Below are 16,532 nucleotides of genomic sequence, written 5' to 3' on the forward strand. Positions count from 1 at the left end.
ACCATCTTCACGATTCCTACAACAACCTAGATTCAATACAATAAAAAACCTTAGGAATCAATCCAGATTCAATCGAATAAAACAGCCTCCTATCTAATGTTCATCTCTCCAAAAAAAAAGTCTTTATTTTCTTTTCTGGGAGGGTTCGGACTTCTCAGTCCGAAACGTAAAGCAAGATGTCGGACTGGTCTAGTCCGAGACCATTCGAACTGTTCAGTCCGACCCACTTGGGGGCTGGCCCAGTCCGAAGCAATGTTTTGGGCCTCGGACTATTCAGTCCGAAGGGAGGCGCCTAAAGATGTCGGGAGTTGACCACAGTCAAACTTCATTAGGTGGCGCCTACAGTACTTTTGGGAGGCGCCTTTAGACGCGCCCTCAAGTTAATAGGTCCAAGTTAATATGGAAATTTCAATATTTTTAGGGGTAAGGGTTACCCACTTTTATATCCGTTACAAACCCATTAAAAAACTAGCCGTTGCCCATATTCTTTTCTGTCCCATCTCAATTCTCTCTCCCCCATTTCATCATTCAATTAAACTGCAAAGTTAAACCTCTTCTATTTGATAGAAAACCCTAGTCTTTCATTTTCGAAATCAAAACCCTCAACCCATTTTTCCTCTTCTTCAATTAGATCAAGGAAACCCTAGTCATCGATTCTTGAATCAGGAAGCGCCCGGATTTGATTCAGAAAGACAGATATGGCTTCTTCAAGAACCATCGCCAAAGATATAATAACTCTTCGAGGATCTTCCGCAATCGTCAGCGAGTTCTTCGGTAATTATCTATTGTTTTCCCCTTCTCATCTTGGTCTTGAAGTTCTTTTTTTGTGAATCTAACCTAATTTTTTTTTTATCTCAATCAATCAAACATTTCGACAGGTTATGCTGCAAATAGGTAAACCCTAACTTCCCCTCAACCTTAATTAATTCCCCAAAACCCTAATTTCAATCATGGGTATTTCCCCAAAACTCTTTTGATGTTCAAATCTAATCTGGGTTTTTGTTGAAACACAGTATTCTGTACAATAGAGGAGTTTACCCAGAAGAAAGTTTTTCGAAAGTGAAGAAATATGGATTACCTATGTTACTAACACAAGATGAAGGAGTTAAATCATTCTTAGCCAACTTAACTGCTCAATTATCAGGTATTTTAAATTAAGGTTTCTACTTTCTTCCTCTGTCTCTTTCATTTTCTTGTTATAATCTTTTCTTTGATGTCTGAAAGTTTCTCCCTTTCTTCATTATTATCTTCAGAATGGCTGGAAGCTGGGCAATTACAGAGGATTGTTCTTGTTATAATGAGTAAATCCACAAATGAAGTATTAGAGAGATGGAATTTCAGTATCGAAACCGATGGGGAAGTGGTCGAAAAAGGGTAATTTTTGTTTCAATCTGTTCTTACACAATCTCCCCAAGTCTTCAATTTTCACTTAACATGGTTCTTTGGGTTGTTTTTTGTTTTTTAGGGTTTCAAGGGAGAAGAGTGATAAAGAAATCATGAGAGAAATTCAAGCAATTATGAGACAAATTGCATCTAGCATTACTTACTTACCTTGCCTTGATGAACCCTGTAAGCAATTATCCTGATTCACAATTGATTTTTGGATTTCTATTTAGATTTTGATTTCGATCTTCTAATCTTTGTTTCTGTTTCCAGGTGTGTTTGATGTATTAGCATACACAGATAAAGAAGTAGCAGTTCCATTTACTTGGATTGAAAGTGATCCAAAACTTATTGCAAATCCACAAATGGTGAAACTGCATTCTTTTGATACCAAGGTAAAATTCATGTTTCTTAGTTCTAACAGAGGTTTCATGGATTCTTTTGAGAAACCCAAGTTGATTAAAAGACTAATAATTGTTTATGGGGTTTATTCAGATTCACAAGGTGGATACACTGGTTTCGTACAAGAACGACGAATGGGACGAGGAATAATCTGTCTTCTTCTTTTTCTTCATTGTTAGAATGTTGTTTAGGAGAGAGAGGAAATGAATTCTGTGAATGGATCATTCACATTTATGGTGTTCTTTGATTGAGGGAAAGAATGGTTTTGATGTTCAGCTTTTTAGCTCAAGTCTGTGTTGTGTTGTTGATCATGAACAAAGGAAAATGTGTTGTTTCCTGCAACTTACTAGTAATTTTGAGTATTTTTTGAGTGATCAATGAAGTAATTTGTTTTGATTTTCCATGTTGACATATCTCTCTCCCTCTCCGTCTCTCACACATTATACATGGCGGTCTCCAGAAGAGACCGACAGGACAAATTTTGCACAAGAAACCAGCAATTTGTCTTGTCACACTATTTGGCCTGCTTTTTATCGGGTCAACTAACATTTCTTATCTCATTTACATATTTGAGATAGGCGAGATTGACCACAAAACACGAGCGGTAATTACATACAATTTTGTATCCTATGTAGTGTTTTCTCAAATCGTATCCTGTGTAGTGTTTTCTCCTTTTAAGTACCCATGAAGTTTCATCATAGATATGAAGTTTTTTTTAGTAAAATAGGTCCAAACCCACTATAATGGGCAAGTCAGGTCCACACACCTACAATAGCATTATGAATGAACATTGTCACTAGTTCATGGAAGCAATAAGCGAATATATACATCAGCTTTTTTGGAAAAACAATCCTTCTTTCAAATACTCAAACAACTCTTGACTAAGGTGTCATTGTTACCTCGCCTAATCTTGATTTGATCCCCATGTTATTTCTAACAAAGTTGAAACTATTTGAGAATTAGTCGATATTTAGAAGGTGACTAATTTTAAATTTATAAAATTATTTTATAAGAACGATAATTTCTTTTATTGAAGAAAAATACCATAAGTAACACTATCAAAGACAGTGGAGTCAAATGTGCACAAGATACAATAACCAATACTTAAAGAGAAAGATTGTGACTTAAAATATGATTAGCCAGCTGGTTAGAGATCGAATTGGAATCTCTGTAACAGTGGAATAAGACCGCGTTGCACCGTTAGATATTGACACGTAGCAGCCCCAGATCGTGGGTTAGGTGCCAAGGACCTTCATCTCGACCGTCCATCAATAGGTCAACTATGAATTATCGTCTTAGAGATTCCAACAAAAATATTAACTGTTAAAATTAATTGACGGAGTTAACAAAATGATCAGTTTTGGATTTACGAAAACAAGAAGGTAAAAAAGATATGAGGGGTTGGGCCATTGGTCCAAAAAGGGGGCCAAAATGAAAATTTCATCCAAAGTTGCCTAAAAATGAAAGGGAGGTCCAATGTGTCAGTTTGGGGGTCAAAATTACGTAAAGGGCCCTTAAAAAATAAAGTATTTACCGTTCATGCCATCGAAAATTACAAAATTGCCATCGAAAATTCTCGGGAAACGATTTTTTTTCTGAAAAATAATCTGACAACCCGTCCATCAGAATATGTACTGTTCACAAAATTACGGAACAGCCATCGAAAAATTTCCGGGAAACGAAATTTTTTTCGGGAAATTATTTTATTTACTGAAATTTTTTTTCTGTACTAGACATTTTTGCTGGGCGGGAATTTGAAATTTCGTAAAAAAATTTGAAAATTTGGGCGGGAATTTGAAATTTCGTTTGAAAATTTCAAAACTTCGAAAAAAAAAATTTGTGACCGGGAAATTATTTTATTTACTGGAAATTTTTTTCTGTACTAGACACTTTTGCTGGGCGGGAAATTAAAATTTTCAAAAAAAATTTAAAATTTGCCCAGGAATTTAAAATTTTCAAAAAAATTTGAAAATTTGGCCGGGAATTTGAAATTTCGTTTGAAAATTTCGAAAAAAAAGATTTCGTTTGAAAATTTCAAAAAAAATTGAAAATTGAAATTTTTTTGTGTACGGGAAATTATTTTATTTACCGGGAAGAGATGGATTGCTGGGCGGGAATTTGAAATTTCGTTTGAAAATTTCAAATTTTCAAAAAATTTTGAAACTTTGAATTTTTCGTGTACTGGTAAATTATTTTATTTACCAGACATTTTTTTTTCCAGGAAAACGTCAGCATGTCCCGTCCAAGGGCAAGAGGGGAATAAAAAAAAAAAACTGACATTTGGACCTGCAACTAATTTTTGGGCAAGAGTGGATTTTTTTTGGGTTTACCCCCCACTTTTTGGATCCCTGGCTCAAAAATCCAAAAGATATTTGTGTCTTTTCTATCCCTTGAATCTATTTATTAGTCCGAGTCGTATACGTCTAAAAATTTGTTAGACTTGTTATTGACCGTCCATCCTCCGTATCCGACACAAAAACCATTAAGACTGACACTGGTCCTCGCTGAACCGGACGATTTACACCCACCCCGTCCCATCTCTTTCTCGTGTAGTTCGTTTGCGAGTTGGCAGACAAATTAGGGCTTACAATAGATTGCGCTTCGAAACACCTTTGATGGTTAATTATACTCAACTTCCATATCTCAATTTCAGGGCTTAGGGTTTGCAAAATTACTGTTAATGGTCGTGAAGGGCATAACGAATTGAATCAGGTATTCATGGTTTCTTCTCATCGTTAGTTTTCATAGTAATTCAGTATACTTCTCTTACCCTTCAAGAACCTAATCTTCTCATTTTTTTATTTTTTTCCCCTTTTCTGTATTAGGTGCTATAATTGATTCAAAGTTAGGGTTTTTACTTGTTCTTGGTGAGAAATTAATCTTCTACTGGTTAGTATTCTACATTTTCCCCACTTGAACTGTTCATTATGCTTATTATTTCCTAAATAAGAATGTGTATTTCTTGAATTTGTATATGAAGTTACTTGGGTAGTTTTCAGATTCAGGAATTATCTATGAAAAATTGAGAATTATAATATATAATGTTTGAAATGTTAGGTTTTGCACATACCCCCTGAAAATTGGGTTGGTGGTTTTTGAGGGTTTAATGAGTTAATCCCAAAAGACAGAACGTTCATATACTAATCCCCAATCCCAGTAATAGTTTGATGTGATGTTAACTTGAGGCATGAATATTCTAGGACTTGGACTTGTGAAGTGGTGAGTGAATTGCATATATTTGGTGAGGGTTTTGAGCGGTTCTGCAAATGCAACGAAAGACTTGGTTCTCGTGATGTAGTTAACTAGCTTATAACTACTGAGTTTATAGAGTAAGGAAAATGTTGGTCGAAGAAAACCTTGTTTCGCCGTTTTGGGGTTTACTTAGGTGCAACTCGCAAATACTGATTATTACCTTGTTGGTTAAACTCAATCGAGCTGAAAATTGAGCACCGTTGACTGAAAGAAAAATATTGAAGGAGTGAACTTCTCACAACTAATAAATAATAGTGGACCAATGACCTTGAAGTTAAAAGGAATGGTATTTATATCATCTAGATCTGTTCTGGACTTCAAGCTTCTTTTAGGTACCGCCCTGAGGTTATTCATGACTTTGTGCAGGATTCTAACAATAGTAAGTGCAAGTAGTAGTGGTAGGTATTGTTCCTGTCTTCAAAGTTCTATTACATTATGATAGTGTTGGTTATAAGACTCGACTAAGGTTGCTTGCGAGTCTTGGCTGTTCTGTGAATCAAAATAAGAGAGACTAGGACTTGAAGATGTGCATCGAAATATTGGTTTGATTGCTCTTTCCTTTTTCCCAAGGTAATGAGACATAAAGGGAGTACGTCTACAGTTTTTGTCCTCTAGCCTTGTTATACATACCCATTTCAGTTCTGGATTGACTAGAACATAATGTTATAGATCAAGGTCTTCGTGATAGTGTGATTTTGAATACTTTTGAAATAGATTTGTTATTTATGTCATCTACAATCTCTCTTTCTTGGATAATCGTTGTGAGAGGCTGAATGCTCTTCAATGAGCCTACATATTTAAATACTGAGTCAATCTTGTTATGGCATTCCCTTGTGTTGAGTCAAGGACCCATATTCAATAACTTATAACTACTATTTTCTTCAACATTTGTATAAACTGACTTATTGATCGTTTTTGTGCCTTATGCATGCTTAAGTTTTCGATGGAAGTTGGACCAGAAATATTCTGTTCCGCTTTAATTGTATGTTCTCAATTTCTTTATGCTTTATTCTTGGTTAATATATTTTTCTCTACTTCATTAGATCTTTAATGGCACCACAATCACGAGAAGGCAATGACAATGCTGGGGAAGATAAGGGGAGTAGCAATTTGAGGTGGACCAATGAAATGGACAAGGTGCTCGTACAGGCCCTTGTGGATCAACTCTCTTTGGGTAATAAAAAAGAGAATGGGTGGACATCTACTGCATACGCTCAAGTGAAGAGAAAAATGCAAAATCAACTGGGCATTACATTAGTTAGTGGTCACATTAGAAATCGATTAAAGACTTGGAGGACTCACTATGTTACGATAACTAAATGCCTCAAGCACGGTGGATTTCGGTGGGACGATGTAGCGCACGTACTTAGAGCACCAAATTCAGTCTGGACTGCATATCTCAAGGTACACTAAATGTTCACTTAATATTTTTTCAACATTTCGACTTGTGTTTGATGGCCTTCATTTCCGTGGCCTTCATTTCCGTGGAAGTAGGTGAATTCCAGAAACATAACCTTAAATGACCGTGTCACCATTGAAGGAATTTTGCATGGTTTGTTGTTTTTTTTTTTTATAGAAAAACCCAAAGGCGGTCACCTGTCGGATGAAATGCATTCCTTACTTCAAAGATATTTGTCGAATCATGGGAGATGAAGAAGTTACTCCGAACAAAACCGGTCATGAGAATATTGCAGGTGAAAAAGATGAAGGATCCCAGATTGGTGATGGAAGTGAAGATAACCCTAATGAAGACTACCTCGCAAATGGCCATGAATTGGACAATCTCAATTCAAGTGATACTGAAAAACCAGCTTCCAGTTCTTCGATCCCAACCCAACAACTAGTCATACGGGCGAAGAGAAAGAGAAGTGAAGAATTGGAAGAGGTCGGAATAGTGGAAGTTATGGGGTCTTTAGCAGAAGGTATAAAACGGATAGCGAGTGCAATGGAAGATAAGAAACCAATAAATCTCAATAGAATAGTTGAAGAACTGTCCAAGATTCCCGATTTCAGTGAGGATTTGATTATTAGGGCAAGTGAGTTTTTGGCTTGTGATGATAGATTGGGTAGGCTTTTCTTTGCATTATCTGCCGATCAAAGGAAATACTGGATAATGAAGCGTCTGGAAGCAGGAAATTGAAGTGGATGTTTAAACCTAATTCCATTGTCATAACTATAGCTTTTGGATTTGTCTAATTTTGGTTGTAAATAACTTCCGTGTTGTATTTTAGAGATTTATAAACCTTTGATGGTTATTATGGGCTATGATTATCTTACCTCTTAAACTGTTTATCTAATCCAACCACTTGCCCCGCCAACAACTGATAGTTCAGTTTGTAGTGGATGTACTCCATAACCCTGAAGGTTTCAGGTTCGATTCCTAGAAGATAGCCCTGAAGGTTCCAGGTTCGATTCCTAGAAGGTGGAATCCATGGTTATTAAACTTAAACTACATGATTATTAAACTTAAACTACTAACAGTACAAATAAAATAGTAAGTTGGGCTTGAGACCCTTAGTTTCTGTAAGAAATTTGACAGTGGTCGTGCTTATCGCATGTATTGATGTGTCAATTCCTTTCTAATGACTCAGCAGACAATATCCCAAGACAGGTGAATAGTGTATGTAATCTACCCGCAAAATCAATTCCACTAATTATATTCCTGCAAACTGACCATACCAAACTATTCCGTGGGTTCCACACGTTCATTTTTGTGCAGGAGACGACGTATATGTGTCTGTTGAAGCTGCATATTGTTGACACCGCCTTCCCATGGAGAATATAGCAAAACAGCTGATGGAGCCTATACAGGAATCCATAACCAAATGCCAAGAAGGAAAACCACTATAAGAGTTATGGTTGAGTAATCACTTTTCAATGAAAACATATGATCTTCAATCGGATTGGTTCAATGCTCAAAAGAACAATACTACTAGTCCCCACCAAATGTGTATTAACAAAAATTTCTCACATTTAAATAACAGTAAGAGAACATCACATTAACATCTCATATTATATCTCTTGGCCTGCATCATACACGACAGTTCCAGAGTCAGGAGTTATACCAGTCGTAAAGAAAGATGGTTTTACTACTCGAGACATTTCGAGATCAAACGAGTCTATCAGTAAACTAAAAACAAGTACATTTTGGGACAGTGAGTATGACTCTTGCTAGGTTTTTGTCCCTGGTTCTGCAAGCCGAACGGTTCAAAATCAAGCTGTTTTCTGCTGAGGCTTCTTTGAGTTGTTCTTTGGCCGAGTTTTTACAAACGCATTTTCTAGATCCTGGATGAAGAAATAGAATTAGAAACATGAAAAAATGAACGTAACATAGATTTTCTCCGATAAAGTTTGATTGATATGCAACTTCACAACCCAAATAAATTTGGGTTGTGAATTAGGCCCGACCAGTAATCTTGTACTACAAATAAAAACACGTTATTACATGGCAAAGACATTAGTACATTGATCAGATAATTGCCAGTAGTCACTAGTCAGTACAAATATTGAAAGCATTTATAAACAAAAAAATCCATAACAGGCTAAGTGATTATCTCAGCAACATGAGTAGAGAGATCCTCAAACTTATATTCTTCGTCATGCGATTCCCATTTGTCACACTATTCTCGAAAAACTATTGCTTAACTTCCATATCAACTTTTTATCTAATGTGACAATGTCATTCAGGAATTTACCTCCTTCGATCTAAATACGTCTCCTTACTGAGGCGGACTAGAATATTCAATCATATCCTGAAATTTGCAGAATCCAGTAATCCACTATACAAAAGTTCAAGATAAACCCTAAACTTTCAAAAGCAACTAAAGCCCTCAACGAATCATGCTATGAAATCGAGCACAACAAATACCATTCCGAATTTTGCAAAATGCAGGACTTTTAATACAGAAACTAACCTGATTTTGCCCACTTGAGGGTAATTTTGGTGTCCATAGGCTTTCCAAATTATAATAAGCTCTTGCCTTCTCATCAAGAGCATGAACTATCACCTTGCCTGAAAACCCCAAAAAGATAACAACTTCGAAAGAAGTCTTATAACTCTAATTTAACAAAACATGAACAAAATAAAAAAACAATTATCGTCGTATAGACTATAATCTCTTTATTTAAAGCTCCAAGTTTTAGCAGTTATCAATATTGTTCCCGCTTTTGACACCCAAACCCAAGTCCATCGGTACAGGGTTTAGGGTTTTGTTCCTGACAAAGGTTCCACGAGCCTACCCACACACTTACTAAGTTTGACCACTCACTCACATATAGACTATAATCTCTTTATCTAGATCTCAAAGCTTTTGCAGTTATCAATATTATTCTAGCTCTTGACACCCAAATGTAAGTTCATTGATATAGGGTTTTGTTCCTGGCGAAGGTTCCACGAGCCTACCCACACACTTACTAGTTTGAGCTCACACATATAACCCAGGAATTTGCCGCTCTCTCAAGTGACTTATTACTTACCGGAATCGATGACAATCCATTTCCCTCCTTCCTGACCTTGTACACTCGGCATCATTAACCTTTCAGCCCCTTTCTGTTTTTGCTTTACCTGTTCATGAAATCAAACCAGAAGAAAAAATAAATGTCATCAATCATTAGGGTTTAGGGTTTAGTCAAAAGTGGTAAAATGAAAGAGAGACGAACCTGCCTTGTAAATTAGGGCTTCAGCGATGTTACGAACATGCCAGGTTGATCGACCAGTAGCAATCACCATGAAATCAGTCCAATCACATTGATTTTCAACTGGAATAACTTTAATATCATCTGCTTTAACGTCGTTAAGAATTTTCTCTACTTCTTGTAATTCAAGAAGTCCTCCTCCTCCTCCTCCTGTATTTGTTGAGTAAGAAGAAGACATTGAACGAAGTAACCCTCCTCCTAGCTTCGATAATTGAAGAGCACGAGAAGAAACCCTAGTAGATCTTAAAGCCGACAACATATCTCACCACCTCTAACTGCAAAACTTCAAATTGCTTATACAAAATTATCTACTCTTGAGGAGAATTGATTTTTCACCCTTCCTAATTGGTTTTGATTTTTGAGGAAGAGTGAGAAGTTGTTTCTATTTTAAAGGCGAAACTGGTAAAATGGGGAAGTTTTAGAGACGCCTCTTCGTGCGCTTCCCTTCAATCACAAATTTTCCTCAAAGCTCAACTGACCGTGTGGCTACGGCACGGCACACTTGGCAGACGTGGCGTGTCTGCCACGCCATTGTACGTCACAGTACGCCAGGGACTTTTGAGTTGTGTCGTGTTGGTCGTTGCATTTTTTTTGTGTTGTTAGCGTGCCTCGAACTCTTGATTTAGGAGGTGGAAGAGTAAACCTCTTGCAACTCCAACTAAAGGTATTGGTTTATTTGTTTGAAAGGCATGTTTGTTTCTTTCTTTGTTTATTGTTGTTAGTTGTTACCTTTGATAACTTTTCACTTTTCTTTTCTCTTAGTCTTTAGAACAACTAAACTGGTAGTAAAATCCGTTTCTAACTGGTTAGCGTGATCGTGGCAAGTAAGGAACAGCACGGGTCGTGGCAGGTTGTGTTGTTCCTAGCATGTCGTGGTTGACGGGTGTGGAAGCTTACAATTCCAGACCCACCACGTGTCGTCTGACGCGTAGCGACCTGCCACGATACAAGTCCTTCAGAAAGCAATGAATGATTATATACATAGTTTCTACAAGAACAAATATCTCAATCTCAACCTAAACAGAATGTTCTCAACAAAAAAACAAAACAGAATCAAACTAGAAATCCAATACATTATGAGAACACAAGAGAGATGATCCATTGCAGAATTCTGTGTTATGACAGAAACATAAATATTGATAAGGCAAGAACGACTATGTCACATGTTTATCAGAGATTATTTCTCCCTCAGATGAAAAAAAAAAATTTAATGCAAAATTGAGGTCTTAAAATTTCGTTGTTGTCTTGTTTGATTTTGCAAGTTTTAACAAGAGTAACGGCAAAATCGTTATAATCTAGTACACCCCCATTATTTCCATTTCAAGTGAAGAACCTTCAGGTACAAAGATACGGAGTAATAAAAAGAGAGGCAGGTCGAGATCAATTCACAACGTCAAGTACCAGCTTTCGGGACTTGAGGACTGACCACCTCAAACGCCTGTAGTAAGCAGCTTGGAGAAGTGCGAGGGAAAGAACGAATATCCATTTGAATCCCATCTGCAGTTTTAGATCAAAGTGAGAAACGTAGTAATATTCACGATGAGAAGCCGTTGGGTTCGAGACATGGGCCGGGCTCGCTGGGACCCTGGGTCGAGCCCACATAAGTCTCTCGCGAGTCCCAAGGGACGGAACTCGGTCATCATATATAAACTATAAACTTGATAACATTAAGTTCTCTCTCTTGAGCCAAAGAAAGAAACAAGAGAAGCGGTGAAATCGTGTCGAGTCCAAATTTACTACTGAGGCCAGAATGTATACAAATCAAGAAGTGAGGGAATGAAAGCAAAGAAAAAGTCAGACACCGATTTACCAGTTTCCTTTCTTCCATTTCAGGTTCTGCTGCCCAAGTCAAAAATGATACCACATCTTTACCCATCTGCACAAATATAACGAATTTAAGCTTGGATGTTTTCGTAGTTAAATTAATATGATGAACGATTGTGCTGTCTCGTAGTCGTATGTTCTTGGTATAAACTATTGTGGCTAAAGGATCACAAAACGCGCACCTGAGCTTCTGTAGCAGGAGTACCATCTTCGTACTCAAGAGCACCATCAATAAGCATCTTTGGCATAGCAATAGCTCCACCAGGGAAGTAAGGATTGTAGTGAAGCCCTTCACGGATCTATGATTCAATCACAAATTTAACTGGCTAATTAATGAAAGTTTTCATCATCATTAACTAAACAGGAACCGAACTTACTCAGCTTGAACTAATAAAAATGCTCCCTAGTGACTAGATAATCATGAAATTTTCAATTTGCTTGCAATGGTCATCAGGATAGCATTAACAAGATGCACGAGTACAACTCGGACTATCTTCAGCATTAGAAAGGAGCTAAACCCGAGGACGCTGGTCCAACTAGGACAATGCTCGTCTAGTCGTCTACGTTGAGCTACAAACGATAACGCTTCATGCACCCAACCAATTCTGAGCATATGCAAGTGCTCTTTACCTTTGAGAAAGCACTTAGGGAACTAACTTATGCAATTCAATATTATTGTTTGTAAAACAAACGCAAATTCTATTTATTTTCAAGCGCAGTTCATATTTTATATTCTGGTTACAGAAAAATAGTTCAGCCACCATAAAATCTTCTCATAAAACAAAAGAAGAAAAAAGTTACCGAAACACCGGCGGGGGGCTCACGGTATCCAGTTAGAAGGGCAAAGACATAATTTTGACCATTGTGACGAGCCTGAAAGCATCATATACACTATGTTAGGTAGTTGCTTGTATTGGATTATCAAATGAAAAAACAATCAAGAGTACCAGATTACCTTGGTGATGAGACTTAGATCTGGAGGATATGCTCCACCGTTGGCAAACCTTGCAGCTTGTTCATTAGAATATGGCTGAGGAAATCGATCACTTAACTTACCAGGCCGAGTAAACATCTCACCCTCATCATTAGGCCCGTCAACCACCTCAATCTCAGCAGCCATAGCCTTTGTCTCTTCTTCTGTATATGCAACGCCCACAAGATCACGGTATGAAATTAGAGACATTGAGTGGCATGATGCACAAACTTGTTGGTAAACCTGATGACCACGTCGAATCCTGCTCATGTATGATTTGAATCAAGAGTCACTCGCCATTCATAACATCGTGAGAAACCACCCAAAGTTGCTAAGGGGAGAAGTTTTGGACAATCTTATAAATATATTTGTTTTCTGTCAAAAGGTCTCAGTGTATTTGTCAATCACACCACTAAAGAAGTAAAATTGTATGCAACTTTTTGTACTAAACAGTATGTATGTAAATTTATCAGATAATATAGTCTCATGTTCGACAAAAAATTTACTCACGATGCATGGTCGTAGGAGCTTAGAATGCCTTTGTGGGGCCAAGGGTAGTCTGGACACTCTAAACCATGCTCGGACTCATCAGCAGACACTACAGTTGTGAGTCCCAAAAGCCCAGAAACACCTGCTCCAATGAGAGCAAATGCTCTTAGGGACTTCATTCCAGCAGACGAAGCTCCGTCTTGATCTTGCTTTGGAAAAACAGATGATAATACTGGAACCTGTTGATAAAAGTACATCTGTTAACTTAGCGAACAGTTAAACCATTCTCATAAGTATTAAAGATACGTGACTTTTAGTACTTGTCTATTTATCTTATGGAGAATGAAATTGTTTTAGGAGTAGGTCTTCCATTTGGAATGTCTTTTTCTAACTAGTATTCAAAAAAAAAATTCGAAACGGCGAACGTCTCAATGTAACACAAAGAAAAATCAGGATAACAAACACGCATTGTTGCGAAACAGTAAAAGTATGCTTCTAAGCCATTTGCACCCTGCCAAAGACACCCGGCAAAAAGGAGAAACAAACTGACTGTAGTCCATGTCAAAACACTGATCAAGGTATAAAACCATAAATAGTGTGCGAAGATTTTCAGACCTACCCTTAACCCCATTATAGAGAGGCTTCAAGTTATATCCAAATAGTACGCAAAAAATTTCATCATTAAGTGTATAAATGTCATTGACGAGACTCCTGGATTCTTGTCATACATCCAGGGAATTTCTCATTATGAGCATCCAGGATTCTTATCAAGCGTAAACCCTAAATAACGAAATTAACTATTGTCTAGAACACTACAAGTATATAAAATTTTAGAAGCTTTTTCCCACTATATATTTCAAATATCACTAGATCCTTGGCATATACAGTAACTAAATCGACTAAAAATAATTTTATAAACAACAAGATCAGTTCATTACTTCAACATTTTAACACTATCACATGAATCCATATTCCTCCCGTATAAATGAAGCAGTGCCCTAAATTGCACCGATCTAGGTCATTTTGTGTGCGTAAATAGACTACTTAGACCCCAAATGCCACAATTATACTCATTAAGGAACCTAAAACGAATCAATTATAGGATTTCAAGAGACAAAACAACACGGATTTCCAGAATCTGATTAATTTTCTAGGGTTTTCAAATACTTGTATCTTCAAAGTCATACAAGTTAAATCTTTGTTGGTTAAAAAAAATCAATAAAATTAGATAGATAGATTCTTACAGAAGATTGAGACTGAAATTTCTTCCTCAAGAGTTGATGAATCGCTCTACCGGCGGCAGACATTGTTGGATTTTTTTCGCCAAATGCTTCACAAAATAAAAAAAAAAAATAAAAAAAAAAAATTCAAAATCAGAATCAGAGATTGAAATTTAATCCAGATTAATTGAAACAAATACAGATCGAAAGAAGAGAAGAAGAAGAAGAAGAAGATTTCTCACCTCTTTAGGGATCGTTAGAGAGAAAAAGTTGTAGAAGTAGGAAATTTTTATTTTGTTGTGCGGGAAGAAGAAAAAGGGCTAATCCTGTTCCCGGCTTAGCTAAGGGAAGGTCATGTGCGCGGTGCTTAGCCAGGGTCAAACCCGGCTCGCTGACTTGCCGCGCCACCCGGTCATAGCATCTCACACGGAAAGTCAAAGTTCCGAAGTTTTCAAGGATTTATTCGCGGTGAAACCCCGTTCCCTGACGTGGCGCGCCATCCAGATATAGCAGTTCGCGTGGAAACAACAGGGTTTGCACTAAGACTCGACTCATTTCTTCCTACATTCTTCATCCAACTTGGGTCAGAAAACAAGTGGTTTCTCGCATTTACATTTATCCGCCAAGACATCTTATTCCGTCCAAACTCCAACGGATAATCTAGTAGCATAAGTTGCTCATAACGTTGTTGTTTGAATGTCAAATGGTCTAACCACTGGACTTCCTATTAAATCTGCTTATTAATCAATACAATTACAAAAATTAGTTAGTAAACAAACAAGTAATCAAAAATATCTGATGATTCTTAGATTAAACTGTTAGAATCGGAGCCGATTTCAGATCAGTTCAAATCGTCAAACTCATAAACGAAGCATGCCATTGTGTTCGTCTCGTCGATCTCTTAAGTTTAGAGTCAAGAATCACTCAAATCCGATTCCGGATGAATGAGATATTCAAGTCTAAAGTTTGGACGGAAAATGGTTAAGTTAGGGACCAAAAGTCAATATGGAAAAGTTTGTCTGGGGGCCATTCGCGCAAAGGGAACACGTCCAGATCTGACGGTTGGCGTTCTCTCTGCACTAAAGGGCAGATCCAATGGATGGCGTTAGGTCCGTGTCGGGCACAGAGTGGGACATCTTCCTTACCTCATATAACGGTCATCTGGACTTCAGGTGGGCTACTTTCGGTCATGATCTCAGAGATCTAACGGAGGGCGTTCCTCCAGGGATTTTGAGCGAGATCTGACGCTCCTCCTTGATGCCGACAGAGATCTGTTGCTAAATGAGTAAACCGTCACTTCCTTTCTCGACAGATTCGTCCCTAAAAGCCAACAGACATGTCCCTAATGAATGTGTCTATTCGAAACCTATTTATAGGACCCAAATGAACTCCAAATTTCAATCCGTTTTTTCCAGAGCATCAAGCATTTTTAGAAGATCATATTAGAGTGTTTAATAAGAAGAGTTAGCAAAGTTTTCAAGGAGTTTCAAAAGAAATAAGTTTGGTCCATTTGCATCAAGTCAGATGTTAGTATACTTTCAAGTTCGACTGTTTTCTGATTCAAAGTACCATTGAATCGAAAGGTTAATCGTTGTATCCTGTGAGACAAACGTCGGTAACTGTTTGGCACTATACAGGGCGTCAATTGTCTTAAGGAAACGGGAATACCTCGCCTCGATTAAAAATCTTCTTCTTCTTTTTATCCTCCGATTTTTCTTTTTAGTCTATCTGATTTTTTAATCAAAGACATTCTGGTTTTTTAAAACCATAAGTGTGTTGATGTTTAAGTAATAAATCAGTAAACACAGAAGGAACACAATTCCTCTTTCCGATCTTAAATCGATAGTGAGATTCGACTACGAATCATTTGTTCTGGATAACAGACATTATCGGCTAGAAATACGAAAGATATTGAGTTGTTCTATTCCTTAGTTTTCTCCTTTAATTTGGAAAGAAAGTATTTTTGATTGATTTACAAATAAAATCAAAGTAGTAACCAGTGATTCGGTCATAGACTCGCTGAACTAACTCGTTGAATCGGTACACCGAAACCAACATAAACTTCATTAACCAAATCATTCACGAATGTAACTTGAACAAGATTCAAAGTCCCAAATGATCATTTCCAACATCCTTTGAAATTTTAATCAAGGACATTGATGATTTCCATTATTTCAACCAAAAGCAAATGAAGTGATAAACTAAATTTTTAAGTTTAAATTTATGACTTATCATGATAACTTGTTAAAAAAGAGAAAACTTATGACTTACCATGAACCCTATCTAAATTTCTA

The 16,532-nt window shown here is 37.1% G+C and overlaps 4 protein-coding genes across 5 annotated transcripts; 2 read left to right on the top strand and 2 right to left on the bottom strand.

Annotated features, from left to right (window-relative positions):
* The first annotated feature begins 511 nt into the window (after positions 1-511).
* MAD2 (DNA-binding HORMA family protein) lies at positions 512-2,186 on the top strand. The gene is made up of 7 exons (XM_086669343.1): positions 512-774; positions 879-894; positions 1,014-1,144; positions 1,254-1,374; positions 1,466-1,569; positions 1,657-1,778; positions 1,879-2,186. The coding sequence occupies exons 1-7, from the start codon at positions 699-701 to the stop codon at positions 1,933-1,935; spliced, it is 627 nt and encodes a 208-aa protein (XP_086525469.1). The 5' UTR covers positions 512-698; the 3' UTR covers positions 1,936-2,186.
* Positions 2,187-4,211: 2,025 nt separating this feature from the next.
* Positions 4,212-7,322, top strand: LOC147553422 (uncharacterized). Of its 2 annotated transcripts, none has more exons than XM_086665307.1 (4): positions 4,212-4,497; positions 4,611-4,674; positions 6,081-6,441; positions 6,614-7,322. In XM_086665307.1, exons 3-4 carry the CDS (start codon positions 6,088-6,090, stop codon positions 7,175-7,177), a joined length of 918 nt encoding a protein of 305 aa, XP_086521433.1. In that variant the 5' UTR covers positions 4,212-4,497; positions 4,611-4,674; positions 6,081-6,087; the 3' UTR covers positions 7,178-7,322. The 2 variants fall into 2 exon arrangements, with proteins under 2 accessions (XP_086521433.1, XP_086521434.1); XM_086665308.1 differs by having other exon boundaries at positions 4,289-4,497; positions 4,611-4,652.
* A 664-nt stretch (positions 7,323-7,986) lies between these two features.
* Positions 7,987-10,388, bottom strand: LOC147553423 (Lojap-related protein). Its single transcript, XM_086665310.1, has 4 exons — positions 9,701-10,388; positions 9,514-9,601; positions 8,952-9,049; positions 7,987-8,322 (listed from the first exon to the last, which is right to left on the bottom strand). Exons 1-4 carry the CDS (start codon positions 9,989-9,991, stop codon positions 8,251-8,253), a joined length of 549 nt encoding a protein of 182 aa, XP_086521436.1. The 5' UTR covers positions 9,992-10,388; the 3' UTR covers positions 7,987-8,250.
* A 394-nt stretch (positions 10,389-10,782) lies between these two features.
* Positions 10,783-14,842, bottom strand: LOC147553424 (cytochrome c1-2, heme protein, mitochondrial-like). The gene is made up of 8 exons (XM_086665306.1): positions 14,481-14,842; positions 14,263-14,348; positions 13,040-13,257; positions 12,512-12,791; positions 12,358-12,429; positions 11,739-11,855; positions 11,543-11,608; positions 10,783-11,229 (listed from the first exon to the last, which is right to left on the bottom strand). Exons 2-8 carry the CDS (start codon positions 14,323-14,325, stop codon positions 11,113-11,115), a joined length of 933 nt encoding a protein of 310 aa, XP_086521432.1. The 5' UTR covers positions 14,326-14,348; positions 14,481-14,842; the 3' UTR covers positions 10,783-11,112.
* Positions 14,843-16,532: the final 1,690 nt, after the last annotated feature.

This window comes from Eschscholzia californica, unplaced genomic scaffold (assembly GCF_041429995.1).
Source record: "Eschscholzia californica isolate CP2 unplaced genomic scaffold, dmEscCali1.0.p SCAF_3, whole genome shotgun sequence".
NCBI classification, from domain to species: domain Eukaryota; kingdom Viridiplantae; phylum Streptophyta; class Magnoliopsida; order Ranunculales; family Papaveraceae; genus Eschscholzia; species Eschscholzia californica.

Bases quoted from the DNA above. Each gene is read 5' to 3' on its own strand.
- MAD2 (XM_086669343.1), top strand. From the start codon at position 699: ATGGCTTCTTCAAGAACCATCGCCAAAGATATAATAACTCTTCGAGGA. The intron at 1,145-1,253 runs GTATTTTAAATT...TATTATCTTCAG, and splicing joins CTTAACTGCTCAATTATCAG to AATGGCTGGAAGCTGGGCAA. The intron at 1,779-1,878 runs GTAAAATTCATG...GGGTTTATTCAG, and splicing joins TGCATTCTTTTGATACCAAG to ATTCACAAGGTGGATACACT.
- LOC147553422 (XM_086665307.1), top strand. From the start codon at position 6,088: ATGGCACCACAATCACGAGAAGGCAATGACAATGCTGGGGAAGATAAG. The intron at 6,442-6,613 runs GTACACTAAATG...TTTTTTTTATAG, and splicing joins TCTGGACTGCATATCTCAAG to AAAAACCCAAAGGCGGTCAC.
- LOC147553423 (XM_086665310.1), bottom strand. From the start codon at position 9,991: ATGTTGTCGGCTTTAAGATCTACTAGGGTTTCTTCTCGTGCTCTTCAA. The intron at 9,602-9,700 runs GCAGGTTCGTCT...TTTCATGAACAG, and splicing joins CTGAAGCCCTAATTTACAAG to GTAAAGCAAAAACAGAAAGG. The intron at 8,323-8,951 runs GTTAGTTTCTGT...TTCTTCATCCAG, and splicing joins CCTCAAGTGGGCAAAATCAG to GATCTAGAAAATGCGTTTGT.
- LOC147553424 (XM_086665306.1), bottom strand. From the start codon at position 14,325: ATGTCTGCCGCCGGTAGAGCGATTCATCAACTCTTGAGGAAGAAATTT. The intron at 12,430-12,511 runs GTAATCTGGTAC...TGATGCTTTCAG, and splicing joins ATCTAAGTCTCATCACCAAG to GCTCGTCACAATGGTCAAAA. The intron at 11,230-11,542 runs GTAAATCGGTGT...CTAAAACTGCAG, and splicing joins AAATGGAAGAAAGGAAACTG to ATGGGATTCAAATGGATATT.